This window comes from Triturus cristatus, chromosome 12, assembly GCF_964204655.1.
Source record: "Triturus cristatus chromosome 12, aTriCri1.1, whole genome shotgun sequence".
NCBI classification, from domain to species: Eukaryota; Metazoa; Chordata; class Amphibia; order Caudata; family Salamandridae; genus Triturus; species Triturus cristatus.
Genome location: NC_140595.1, coordinates 48,328,713 through 48,342,854, shown reverse-complemented (window position 1 = coordinate 48,342,854; position 14,142 = coordinate 48,328,713). Strand labels below are relative to the sequence as shown.

General features: G+C 45.3%; 1 protein-coding gene across 2 annotated transcripts in view; it reads left to right on the top strand.

Annotated features, from left to right (window-relative positions):
• Positions 1-14,142, top strand: part of FSD1 (fibronectin type III and SPRY domain containing 1) — a 52,609-nt gene that overhangs the window by 28,680 nt on the left and 9,787 nt on the right. For both annotated transcript variants that reach the window (XM_085637796.1, XM_085637795.1), the window contains exons 2-5: positions 6,697-6,792; positions 9,700-9,831; positions 11,114-11,215; positions 13,130-13,152. In XM_085637796.1, coding sequence (XP_085493922.1) covers positions 6,697-6,792; positions 9,700-9,831; positions 11,114-11,215; positions 13,130-13,152 — 353 coding nt within the window. The remainder of the gene's footprint in view (positions 1-6,696; positions 6,793-9,699; positions 9,832-11,113; positions 11,216-13,129; positions 13,153-14,142) is intronic.

Sequence of the window (14,142 nt, the reverse complement as noted above, 5' to 3'; positions counted from 1 at the left end):
AAGGCCCTTTGCATTGCCTACAAGGCCATGCATGGCACAGGACCTAAATTCTTGACTGAGGCACTCCAGCTGTATACCCCCAAAAGATTGCTGAGATCGGCTAACACTTGCCTTCTGCCCGTACCTCGCACCAGAACGGCAACCTGGGGAGATCGTCGCTTTTTAGTGGCTGCACCAAGACTCTGGAACCTTCTCCCACTAAATATCAAAAACGCCCCCAACCTGATGAGCTTTCGGAGGCTCGTAAAGACATGGCTGTTTGATCAGTGAACTCTACTATTATGATCCTGCTAGCTCACACATGCGCCGAGACACCTCCGGGTAACTGTTTGCGCAATAAAAATCTCAAAAATAAATTAAATAAATAAATAAAACAAGCCAGAACTATTGGCGTTGCCAATGCTTGTTAGCAGGAACAGATAAATAAACACCAACAATGATTTTACTGTGAGTTAAACTTTAATAACGCCCGTTCCCTCCTTCACAACACTTTCTTCTGCAGTATCTCGGTTAGACCAGCGCTTGTTTCTCCACAATCTTTCTGAAACCCTCCATCTGTATAGCTCACTCTTTCCCTCAATTACAATTGGCACATGTGCACTATCGCTTTCCACTGGTTATGCCCCATTTTGAGGGCCCCAGTTGTACTCAGGCCCGGCTTTAGAGCTGGTGGCGCCCTCTGCGACAATGTTTGTTGGCGCCCCCCCCAATGACCACTTCAGCCACGGATTCCCTCACCACCACCCTTTAACAGTGCCCAAGTCTCCATAACCACTCTCTCTCAGATGAATTTAAAGCACTCTGTCTCAGATGCATATATAGCGTCACTCATACCAGTGTAGGGTGTCAGAGCACTTTGCCTCACACACACACATTATTCAGAGACAATCAATCATACGTGTGTAACTCAGCGTATAGGAAACGTTACATAAGCCCGGAGACTACAAGGTGTGTAGGAGTCACATGTCATCCATACTGGTAGGCCGGATAGTTTAAGAGTGCTTGGTCTAGAGAGGCACAAACTCAGAATTCAAAAATGAACACCATAGTTGGGGGTTCTCTTTATTAATGAGAATAGATTTCTGCCCAAATTAATCCTTTTTGCAACATTAATCTTTGCTCAAATCTATACTTTGCAGCCTGCTTGCAGTTCTTTGTTATTGTACTGAACTATTAACTTTTATCAAAGTGCATAGAATGTAAATAGGTCAATGGGTTACTGCTTTTAACCCTTTAACCGCGGCGTAAAATCCACCGCGGTGCGGGCGTTTCCGTGCGCGGCTGCGTCGGCCAACGGACATGCGCAGCACTGTGGAGGTAGTGCCGACGAACGCATCGAACGGGTTAAAAGAGACATCATTTTGTTACTTGCAATTGATAAGTTGAAATCCGATATCGGGATTTTAACTTATAAATTGCAAGTAACAAAAGGATTTCTCTTTTAAAAACAGTAACCCACTGACCTAGTTACATTCTATGCACTTTGTAATATGCTCGGTATTCGTTCTCTGCAACAGGCGCATTAACCCTCTGATCTACTTTATAGTGGGTCAAAACCCCAATTAAACAAAACTCTGATCCCTCTTCAAGAAGAACATTAATCACATGATTTATCCTGACATTTTTTGTTGCCCCGAAATCGCTGGAGGAAACAAGCGCGTCAGCAGCAGGTGCTTTAAAATAACAGTAAACTTGCAAATACGGCACCCCTCCCCCCATGAAGCCAGCACCTGGTGCGGTGGCACCGGTCGCACCGCCCTAGCGCAGGCTCTGGTTGTAATGGATGCTTCTTATTACACACATTAAACTCCCAACCAGGGCCCAACCGGGGACATAGCACGCCACTCTCCGGCGCAATAGAATTGGTTTTCAGTGAAAAAGAGTTCTCTGCAATATCTTGCGATGGAATTCGATAAATCTGTTATAGCGCATGGATTGCACTCCTTGTCCTCCTTGTTATGTTACTGACATTTGTAGAGCACACGTTCACCAGCAGTTTCTTGGCGCTATGGTAATACGGCCAGATCTAGTTGTTGGCGGTGCGTCAGTCATATACCTGTCTTAAAAGCCATGTTTTTAGTAGCTATCTAAATTTAATGTAGTTGGGGCAGTCCTGATTTCAAGAGGGAGAGAGTTCCAGGTGCGGGGGGCAATTACTGAGAATCTGGAACCACCCGTTCTCTTCTTTTTGAATTTGGGTACTGTCCAGTAGTTCTTGTGGATGGGTCTTGGAGTTCTTGTGGATTCGGGCTGTGATAAAGGCTGGCTTTTTGTGTTGAGGGAGGTGAAGATGATGCAGCCAGTTTTAAAGAGAGCTCTTTGTTCCACCGGAAGCCAGTGCAGTTTGTTCATCGAAGGGGTGATATTGCAGTGTCTTGGTTATTGGAAGATTAGTCGGGCTGTTTGGTTCTGTACTAGTTGGAGCCTACGATTAAGACATTTTTGGAGGCCCGCTTACAGAGAGTTGGCATAGTCTAGTCTGGATATGACTTGGGCAATTATGACTTGAGGGAGGGCCTCTGTAGTGAGGAATGTTGCTATCTTGATTCAACGAAGTAATCGAAAGCAGGAGGAGGTTACTGCACCGAGTTGAGGTTTCATAGATAGATCTTCATTGATGAGAACCCCAAGGCATGCGTTGGGGGCGCCCATCACAGAAGGCCAGAATGATGCATTCCAGAGGTCATACTTGCTTCTAGTGATGACATTCTCAGTTTAATCTGAGTTTAATTTTAGATGGTTGCTATTCATCCAGTCGCGGATGAATAGCCTCGTGTCTTGGAATTCCTCCTTTGATTCGGTAAAATTGTCAATGTTGACAAGTAGCTGCATGTCCTCAGCATAATTATAGACTTTGACTTTCATGTATTTTGAGGGTGTGGACTAGAGGACGTATGAACAGATGTGGCTAAAGGGAAGATCCCCGAGGTACTCCACACCCTTGATGGACTTTAGATGACTTGCAGGGTGTCAGGCGTACAGATTGTGAGCGGTCCTTTAAGAAGGAAATTATACAAACGTGCTCTGTACTTTGCAGCCCTGCGGCCTTGACACGGTCCACTAGGAGGTTGTGGTAAACTGTGTTGTTGATTTTTCAAACCGTGTCAAATGCCACTGATAAGTCAACGAGGGCCCGTGCCGAAGTATGGCCTTTTTCACATTCTTCACAGAGAGGATGACAGCTTCAGTGGAATGAGCAGGGTGGAAGCCCATCTCATAGGGGTGAGGAACTTTGACTTCTCCAAGAAGGAGCAGAGGTTTCGAGCAACATATTCTTTCTGTTATTTTCGCTAGGTACAGTAATAGAAAAATGGGGCGATCATTTTTCAGTTCAAGTGGGTCTAGGCCGGCTTTCTTTTGAAGAGGGACCAATATAACCTCCTTAAATGAGCTAGGTATTTTGCCTTGGCTAAGATGCATATTGAGAAGTGAAATAGCTGGGTGAGGGAAATGAGAGAACGCTGTCTTTAGGTCGGGCAGGTATCCATTGGAGAAGTTGATTTGCCTTCGTTCAGCAGGTCCACTAGGCATTCCTTGCGGAAAGCTGGGATGGCAGAAAGGATGACAGGGTTCCTATCTTCTAAGGAGGTTACATTACAATATGGACTTGGAGGACTACTGTCTTTAATCATCTTAATTTTGTCAATAAAGAAGGCATTGACTGCATCGCATAAGTCCTGAGTCGGCGAGATGAGTAGAGTGACCCTGTCCTGGTTTGAGAGTCCAGAAACAATTCCAAAGATCTCTTTTGATTTATCCATAGCATTCAGGATTTTGTTTTGCTTGCATGATGAGCATTTTATAGTCTTTGAGGTGCTTTTCATACGCTTCTTTTTTGTCAGGCGAATAACAGTTCTGCCATGTATGTTCACTGCGGCGTAGTTCAACTTTAGCTCAGTTTAAACCTTCCGTGAAGCATCTGGATGCTTTGTGTCATCTGTCCTCTTTGGTTTTATGGAGAGGGTCATGCAAGTTGCTAGCTATCGTTTGCCAGTCAGTGATTGTTTTCCCATAGAGACCTATGTTATTGTTGGGTTCCGGTAGGATTGTTTCCAGAGAGTTACAGAAGGAATTAAGGTCTACCCGAGACCAGCTTCTGCAAAAGATTCCTGGACAAGTGGGAGGTTTTAGCGGGACTAAACCAGTTAGTGAGTATTTAATCAAGTGATGGTCAGACCATACATAAGGGGAGGCCGTTAGGTTTGGTCAAGGATAGGTTTGTGGACTATACTTGGTCCAACGTGTGACCTTTGATGTGAGTAGTTGAGGATATGTGTTTTTCAAGATTCAGACTGCGGACGAGCTCAAATAGGTTTATTGATGGCCACCCTCCCTTGTCCTCATTTGCAGAGGTCGCCAATTAGGAAGATTTTTGCATGGTCAATAACAAGGGGGGAAATTAACTAAGCGAGGAGTTGTGGGAAGTGTGGCTCGTAGTCTGGTGGTCTATACATAAGGATGCAAATTAAGGAGTAAGTCAGAGTTTCAAGTTTCCTTCTATTACTCATCAGTATTTTAGTGAATGTGTTTGCTATAATTGACTTCTTTCAATACATTGCTCTTCATTCGGGTGTAATCTGGAGGAATTTGTGTGGCAAAAATTCACTGTTCCAACCGTCAGGCTCGAAATGTCCAGGAAATCGCCTCGGAGTGGTGCAGGAGAGGACCCACAACGCGCGTAACAGATTTTCCCCTTTGGCTATTTCAGTGCCAAAAATTCTGTGACATTTGGAATAAGAGTCTTTACTAAGGGATCAATGTATAGCAAGGCATTGATGTTGGCCATCGGGTGGAGACCATTGATGAACACAAAAGGTTGCAGCCAGCAGTTTCATGTATATGGTACGAGAGCTGGAAATGGGTAACAACATGTCACAGTGAGGTTCTGACAGAGCTGGAATACAAACTTTGCCTTATTGTGATGTCCACAATGCGTGTAAGAGTCAGATGGGCGTCAGGGACACCGGTCTAGCTTTGAATAATCAGCGGCGCACCCGGTAACGGGTAGGCTTGTGAAAGGAGTTGGCCAATGATCTTGGTAAAGAGTGAACTGTGAAATCTACAGGCCACTGGTTGGATCCTATCAATACAGATTGTGTCTGTCCGCCACTTCCACCCGCCGAGAGTAACCACCATCGTTTACGTGCAGTGGCGCACTGCCTGATGCCCGCTAGATATATAGATTTGTTCTTATGTTGATAAAATGGGTGCCAGGAGATTGTGTTATTTACAGTTCAGAGATTCATGATTGTAGTGGAAAGCAAGGTGTATTAAAAATAGGATCTCATGAATGCTGTCAAAGAACGTTTGGTGAATAAGTTACATATGTTGGTGACCAAGGTCAGTGGGGCGGTGTCACTGGAAAGACTTTCTCTTTCCTTAGCGACGGCTGACTCTAAACATATCAACCCGGGAAGATTAATTACGTTCCTTACCTAAAAAGAAAAGTATTTTCTAAAACATTCTCTTTCTGGTAACAATGTAAATCACATCTTACCTATAAATTGGGAATGTTGCTTCTCAGATCAGTCCCATGTCGTTCCCAGAGAAGTTTCATTTTTTAAGACCTCTCTTTTTGGCATTGCTTGTAATCAGCTGTTGGAGGCATAGGTCGGACAGCCTCTCTGATGAAGGTATCCCTCACAAATCAGACCCTCTTCATGAAGTCAACATTCCCATAAAGGGCCAACCCCTTCAGATGTGGAGATACAATGTGTTGCAGTAAAGGCATTGAGTTCTGGCTATTTATGTCTGGCACCAGGTAGGACCTTTTGATTGTACTAAAATAATACACGCAATAAACGTTTAGGGACTTTCACCCTGCCCTCTTCATTCATTGGTCAGTTATTGTGCCATTCACATTTTCTTCCACCTATCCTGCACAGGGCAGTGCATCAGCCTGCTTCATCCATTGGCTATCTTCGCTGTGAGTGGTGGCATTCTGCCCTTTCATGATGAGCACATCCAGATACAAATTAGTTCCATTCAGTGCCTTGCTCTACTAAAGTTTTATAAAAGCCATAACAACAAAACCTGCATTCGTAAAAGCCGAAAGGCTTGCAGCCAGTGTCAGACTCATTGGCTTTGCCAATGCTTTTTGTGTGTGATCTTTTGCATGCCTTTTTAAACTGTTTAGAGGCTCCACCTGCCATTTGTCAGTGATTTTATTCTCACACCATTTGGGTAATGTTGGAGGTGGAGGGAGACCTTTAGTATACATTTGTTCAGATCCTGCCAATCTGCCATAATGCTGGTGTTATGTTGATTTTATGTGTAATGCTTTATTCCATCCTAAATCAGCCTCACAGCGCTGGGAGAGGAGGAAAAGGAAAAGAGAGGGGTCAGGGCAGAAAACGATGAGGGAATGTCTTTTAGATGGAGTGATCTCCAAAAACCTAGTATCATTCATGAGCAGATAGTCCATCGTGGGTAGACATCCTGAAGTGTCCAGCAGAAGGTGAGGATAAAAGGGAGGAGGTAGAAGTCAGGGCTGAAGGTGAAGACTAAGATGAGGATAATGTGGGCCTAACAGAACTAGAAATCATACCCCACAACATGATCTCAGCTGAATACAATGATGTGGTCACTTTCGAAGAGATCAATAAATCTGTGTGCAAAGTGTTAAAATTGAGCGCATCAACTAGATGATTGCACAGTCTGATCTTCTGTTTGTTTTTGTTTTTGTTTCTGACCCAGGATGACCTGAGGAAGATCCGCACCACCCTGGCGCTGAAGAACGACGAGATCCAGAACTTCGTCTATGTCCTGAAGCAGATGCTGCAGAACGTGGAGGTGAGGCCGGCATCTTCTGACTCCAGGGCCTGCTTACTCTTGTTTTCCTCTATTACTCGTCAGTCTTTTACAAGACTGAGGTTTTCCCACCTCTGAGGACCACTGATGACCCTTCTCCAAACTAAATGTGTCCTCATTATCCCTTTCACTGTCTCTCATTGCTCTCCTCAGACCAAAGGTCTCCGTGTTTTCCCTGTCAGTCTATCTTTCATGGCTTTCCATAAAGTAGAGGCCTTGTCATCCCAACTCTTCGCCAGTCAGAGGTTTCAACATCAACGCTCACCGGGTCTTTCTTGGTTCTCTGAGGCTTCATCATCACCTCTTGTGGTCTTTCATGACTGTGCTGTCCAGAAGCCAGAGGTCTTAGTGTCATCTCTGTAGTGTCTTGAATGGCTTTACCCACACCGAGGTTTCCCATCACTCCCCTTTGAACCACTAATGCTGGTCCCCTAACTGTCTCCCAGAGCTTTCTGAACCAGGGTTTTTTAGTTGCCTGTCTCTCTCCTTGGGTCTTACCATTGCCTCTTTTGCTCCCTGCATCTTCCTTCCTTTTGCTCCCCTTTCTTATCGATTCACCCTCAGTGAATAAGATTTCTTTCTATAAGAAACTTGTGAGAGAGTCCTTTTCATCTGTGTTTGAAGACTTTTTCAGTTGTTCTCAGACATGCACTGTCATTACCTGTGGAGCATGGGTGGCTGTCTGACATCCTATGGCCTCTTCGCGCTGTGCTTAGCACCTGTTTTGCGGACTTTTAGAGAGTGTGTCTTTTGCGCCAGAATATATGGTCCAGGTCAGATCTCCCCTCACCCCACATGCTTTCTCAGACCTTCAGTTGACTCTAGACTGAGCTGAGGGTCTCACACTGTTGTGGGCAGGACGTTCACTGCTCCTCTTTGGTGCCAAATAACCGTGAAGAGCTTGCTGAGGGCCGGTGGATTGTTATATGTGAGGCACCCTGCATCCAAGCAGTGTCAAGTCACATACAGTCTTATCTCACTTAAATTCATCTCTGTCTCACACAGACACAATACAAAGTGCATCACACACAGGCTAATCACACACACTTCCATCTCTCAGATATACATATAGAGAAACAGAAAGTGAGTCACAGACACTCATCACAACAGCCTTATCAGAGAGACACACACACAAAGTTTATCACACAGATGTGTATCACTCACAGCCTTATCACACACATGGCTCTCCCACACATCACATCACACATACACGCATAACATACACTCAAAAAATGAATGCAGCTATCTTCCCCTTCCCACAACCCCATTAATTCATATACATGGATTAACATTATAAATGAGACACACACAATAATGGCACAAACATTCACACATATACAATGAGGAACAAGATAAGCAGACACATATGCACACATATGTAACTATGTACCATCTAACAAACACAAAGATGCAGAAAACAGACAGCCACACTCAAAAATGGCAGAAATATGGTAACCTACTCAAGACTATATGGAAACGCATTCAACTCCTACTCACAATCTACAATAGAAAGACCAAAATGCGGCTGACCAAGGTTCTGCACCTCAGTTTCTTAGGTAAATAATTAAATATGTTGTCTGTGCAATCTCATCCAGAGTACGACGCACTTATACACCACCGGAAACCAGATAAGAAGATTCAAGAATGGAAGGACGGTGCACCAGAATGAAGTCAAATAAATCTGGATATATTCCAAAATATATATTCTTTATTTTTTACTATTAAGTTTAAAATTTGGACATCAGCCTAGTTGTTGTTGCAGAGTATGGCATCCAAAACTACGAGCTTAGCGCTGGTGTCGCTGCAGGGGGCAGAAGATGCAGGGTTCTTGGCACTGGGCGTGGTCCAGACACGGATGTGCTTGCCTTTGGTGCACCGATGCTGCGGCCTCCATTATGTAGGTCCTGAAAAGGGTGCCTGTTGGGGTTAGCATTATGCAGGCAGTAAAAAATTATGGCAAGGCGGGAGAAACAAGCTGGCGACGGGGCCGAGAGAACAGACTGGAAAGAAAACACTAGGCTTTAACAGTGCACAGGAAACAAGACACAGGGGCAATAACACACAGCACAATAATTGGAAAATAAGACAAGACAAGGTTACAACAGTGCACAAGAATCAGGGCCAGTAACGAACAGCAGAGCGGTTGAAGAAAAGATACACTAGGTTACAGCAGTGATAAGCGCTGGACATAAATAAGGGCGTTACAGCAGGTGAACAGAGTAGCTGGAGCAAATGCGAGGCAGCGGGGGGGCTGGCATGGGGAAACACTTGATCTTGTTGTGCAGTCACTGAGTAGAAATGCTCAGTCTTCTCAATGTCTTATCCTTTCTTCTTCCATCTGTGAGGCTGTCAATTGCAAATCTTAAATTAGAATTAAAGGTTGCTCCACAATAGGAGAATTGTCAAGCAAAGGGGGTGCTATGTGATATATTACAGCTTGTGTGGCTGGGTGCAGAATGGTGCTAGAATTTGATAAACTCCCATTTTTTACATAGTGATTTATGAGTGACTCCATGTTGTTGAGCAGAAGATGAGATACTGTTACATAGAAGGATGAAAAGAAGGATGTTCTTAGAGCACATTGGGATGGCGCATAGGTTTGTGGATTCAAGAATCCTCTTGGCCTGTCCAAGGATAACAGCACCGTGTAATTTGGAACTCTTGTCTGAACCTTGTAAGTGGTGCACCCATATCACTTGTCGCTGTGATTAGGAACACATTTCTCCAGCTCATTGTTCTGCTTTGCATCTGTGTTTTCATGTGTATTTATTACTGTAAATGGTTCTGGGGTGGTGATTGGTTGCAAGGCAATCTTTCAGCGTACTGCCCAGTAGGAGTCAGCGCTTGACTTTTCCCACTGTCTCATACTCCTGCTGATCTCTCTGCCAGGGAAATTCAAAGAAGGTGCAGGAAGACCTGGAGGCAGAGTTCCAGATGCTTTACGGCCTTCTGGATGAGCTGAAGGAAGGGATGCTGATGAAGATCAAGCAGGACCGCGCAAGTCGCATCTACGAGCTGCAGGTAATGCTAGAGGGATGGCGCGAGCCTTTACAGCGAGCTGAAGGTGAGGCCAGAGGGGCTGTAGGTGTGGTTTCTATAAGCTGCAGGTAACGCTAGAGGGACGCCACAAACCTTTACAACGAGCTGAAGGCCAGAGGGGCTGTAGGTGTGGTATCTACGAGCTGCAGGTAACGCTAGAGGGACGCCACAAACCTTTACAGCGAGCTGAAGGCCAGAGGGGCTGTAGGTGTGGTATCTACGAGCTGCAGGTAACGCTACAGGGACGCCACAAGTCTTTACAGCGAGCTGAAGGTAAGGCATGAGGGCTGTAGGTGTGGTATCTACGAGCTGCAGGTAACGCTACAGGGACGCCACAAGTCTTTACATCGAGCTGAAGGTAAGGCCATAGGGGCTGTAAGTGTGGTATGTATGAGCTGCAGGTAATGCTCGAAGGACGGCGCAAGCTAGGGTAAGGCCAGCGCGACTGTAGCTGTGGTATCTACAAGCTGCAGATGAGGCTAGTCCGTTTCAGTAGACCTGACCTTGATACTACGGTGTCTGCCAACGATACCAGATGACACTCAAGCACTCGTTTCTAAATGCTGCCCCACTGCTTCCAATCTCTCCACCCAATCGTTTCCCCTATTGTTTTTCATCCCAGAATCTATTGTGCTGGTGTTAAAAGTTCAGATGAAGCAGTCCGGTGTGGGTGTGCTTTGCACAGCTTTGTAAATGCATGCTGGTGATCTGACATTTAGAATAGCACCTCCAGTCCTTTCCTGACTGACCTAAGAAGGGCTAATGAGCTGGGAAGAAGCCAGCTCTCCGGATTTAAAGACCTCTTTAATTTCTGTTGCATTGGAGATTTCACAACCCCCAGTAGAGAAGAACTTACAGAAAGGGATGGCAGAAAGATCTGGAATGAGACGTGAACCTTCACAGGAATAAAATGCCAGAAGACAATATTGTGCAGAAACAGGACCTATTCCAGGCTTAGATTTATCTAACTGAATGTTATACTGAAGATGAGCTCAGATCAGAAGTTATTGAAGCTGTGACAAAGTTGTTGAGTGAGAGGGATGTGGTAGGACTGTTATGTCATTTAAGATGGTATTTGGCCTGTTTCCCTTGTCCCTCACAATCTCTGAACACAACATCCTTCACGTAAACATTAAGAAGCAACATTGCAGGACTGAAGTTTATCCTGAAGTCCTGCTTTAGTGGCTCCCCTCTGACTCATCCTTGTTTTCTGTTCCTTAACACACTCCCCTCCTGATGTCCCCTCTCATCTCTTTACCTTCAGAATCAGCTGTCTACCTGCACCAAGGCTCTGGAGAGCTCAGAAGAACTCCTAGAAATGGCAAATCAGACTCTGGAAGCGGCTGAGAATGACACCTTCTCCAAGGTACACCTGGTGTTCACTTGTGTGTTTGGTGGTTTAAGGATGTGAGTTGCGCAGTATTCGTGGTTTGCTTGAAGCACCGCCGACATTGTTGCCATCCCCTTGACACCAATGGTTGCTGACACTGGTGATGGGAATATGAAGGGGCTAGGACTTTGTGCTGACCATAACCCCAGGAGATGTGACGGGAGTACCAAGAGTCTCTGCATCACATGTCTTCAGGTGGTGAAACGTTGCTCTGATGTTTGTGTGTCAGATAGCTCTTTTCGAGGATACAAAGCGTTCTATAAAAGATATCTCTCAGGCTCCTGAGTTGCCATGGGCTCTGGTGTGACGCTGTCTTATCTAAACTGACCTTTAGTGGGTTTAGTCTAAATTTGAGATTCAAGCTTCTGGTCAGGGAGCTTAATTCCCTTTAATAAAAGTTATGTGTTTTCTGGCTAGAACTGGTGATTCAGGCTTTGGGTGAGCCCAGCGGTGAGAACAGTTAGAGCTGGTGGAGAGTGTGAGAATTTGGTGAAGACAGAAGTTGGCTGATTAGAAACGTAGGAACTACAAGATGGTTTGATGAGGAGTTTGAGAATTGTATGCAGAAGTTGATCTAGACAGAAGTTGGGCGCGTCTGAGAGCAGGTGAGCCAGGGCAGGTGGAGGTGGATGAGAGAAGGTGGGAGGGAGCTGGTATAAAAAGCAATCTGTGAGAAAGGAAAGAAGAATGTGCCCTTGGGTGGGGTGGTAGAAGGATGAGGTCAGGCAGGAAATTAGTGCGCTGACATGTTGCACAATGTCAGGGAGACATGGGTGAGATGAGGGCAGAGAGGTCATAAGGGAATGGGCAAGATCTGGGTGGAGGAGGAGGATGGCCAGGTCAGGAGGTAGACAAGGAGACATGAAGGTGAATGAGGTCAGGAAGTGGTAGATGATGCGAAGAGGATGTGTGTGTGTATGAGTAGGAGTGGAGGTTTAGGAACTCATCGAGGGCCGGATGAGGAGGGTGACAATAGATGGTGCTGGGCAGGGATTGGAGCTAGTGAACAGGGACTGGACTGCATGGCATAAACCAGAGTTGGTGGACCAGAAGCCAAGGTTGGCACAGACTGGGATGGTGGACTGGATTATTTGAGGGTGGTCGAGAGAAAGCGATTGAGAAGTGAGTGATAGTGGGTAGGTGAGATGAGCTGGTGATTATAACTGCTATTCATGGTTAATCAGGGCAGGAAAAGTACTGGAATGTTGAAGCCAGAATCTGCAGTGCAATCAGAGGAAAGAGCCTGGAGAGTCGAGTCGAGCATCTTTTGTAGATCAGTTGCCACGGTCTCCCCTGACCCCTTGGGTTCTGGTGCCTCTGTGGAACGTATGACTGTCCAGTCATGGAAAGACCTTCTTGTATTTAGGTATTTGTTCCATGTGTTTCAGGTCTGTCCTTTCTGTCACCCAACAGAGTATTTCTCTGAATGCCGAACATTATTTTTTTCCTTCTCTTTTGGAACTTAGTTCTCTCTCAATCACTTCTCTATAGATGGATGCACACATGTATGAATGTATGTTACATACATGGATTGCTTATGGTGTGCTGCATGCAACAGAAGCCAATGCCTCTCAAGCACTTTGTAACCTTCTCCAAAGCTTTTATTCCCACTTCAACTTCCTGGCTCTGTTGACTGTGATCTTCTCTGCAGTGTGCTTCTTCTGTGGTTTGTCTGAATATGTTTCTGTAGGTGAGGGTAGTGTTCCACTTGGGGTAAGGGTGGGGGTGATGGTCTTCTGTGCCAGTTGGTGTAATGTGTTCTCTGCACTGTGCACTTTCACGGCTTCTCTGTTATGTTGCAGAAAGAGCTGGTGTTAAATCTCTCTCTCAATCCCTCTTTCTCTCTCCTGCCTCTCTGTCCATCTCTCTCGCTTCCTCTTTGCTTCGAAGGCCGCCAAGCAGATCAAAGATAGGTACGGTACCAGTCTCTTCATCTTGCCACATTCCAGCATTTAATTCTCCATGACCATCTGCCTCATCTCTCCATCTTGTAGCCATAACCTAGTGTAGCACAGAACAGTTTCCTGCTCCTGGCATGAGGCCTCTGGGCCTGCCTGAGACGGGGAGACCCGGCTCGGTGTCCCTGTCATTTTCTTCCTGTCTCAGGCCCTTGCCTTGTGAGCACATCACATGTATGACTGTCGGTCTCCTCCCCTGTCAGATGCACTAACGGTGAAACGGGGCTTTGTTTAGATGGATCAGCGGATCCAAGGGACTGCCAGAGCATGCACAGACTATCCAGCATCTTCTTCACTTCTTCTTTGGGCATATATTAATTTGTAACCATAACCATCTGTTCTTCTCCTTACTCTCACCTCTCATCTCTTAACTCTTCCATCCTTCACCCTCTTTTCCCTGCAGCGTCTCCTCTGTGCCCCTTCCGTCTTTCCTCCTCTTCACCTTTGTGTATTTTATCTCTGCTCTTGCCTTTACATCTTCTTATGTTTGTTCTTGCATACTTTCTGCTGTTTGCCCTTTCTACTATGTCACTTTTGGGTTCTCTCTCATTTACATACTCTCCTCCATGCATTTACATATTTCTTTCTATTTGCTTGTATTCCATTTCTGCCATCTGTATTTAAGTAAAGCTTTTTATAGTCTTTTAAAGATTCTTCTTTTGCCATGATTTTGGTCCTACCAAACATATCCTCTCGGCTTCCATGTCTACGTTCCTATCTGCTATTGTACCCTCTTTGCCCATCTATCTGTACCTTTAAACACTCTCATTTTCACCCATAACCCATGATCATGTTCTACTAAGTCCAAATGTTATCCTCGGCCTTCTTCATCTGTGAGCTGCTAAAAGTGATGTCATGTTTTGTCCGACAATTACACACCCTCTTCTTCTGATAAGCCCAATAGACCTCCTGTAAATTTAGAGTCCTTTCCTTGAACATGTAATG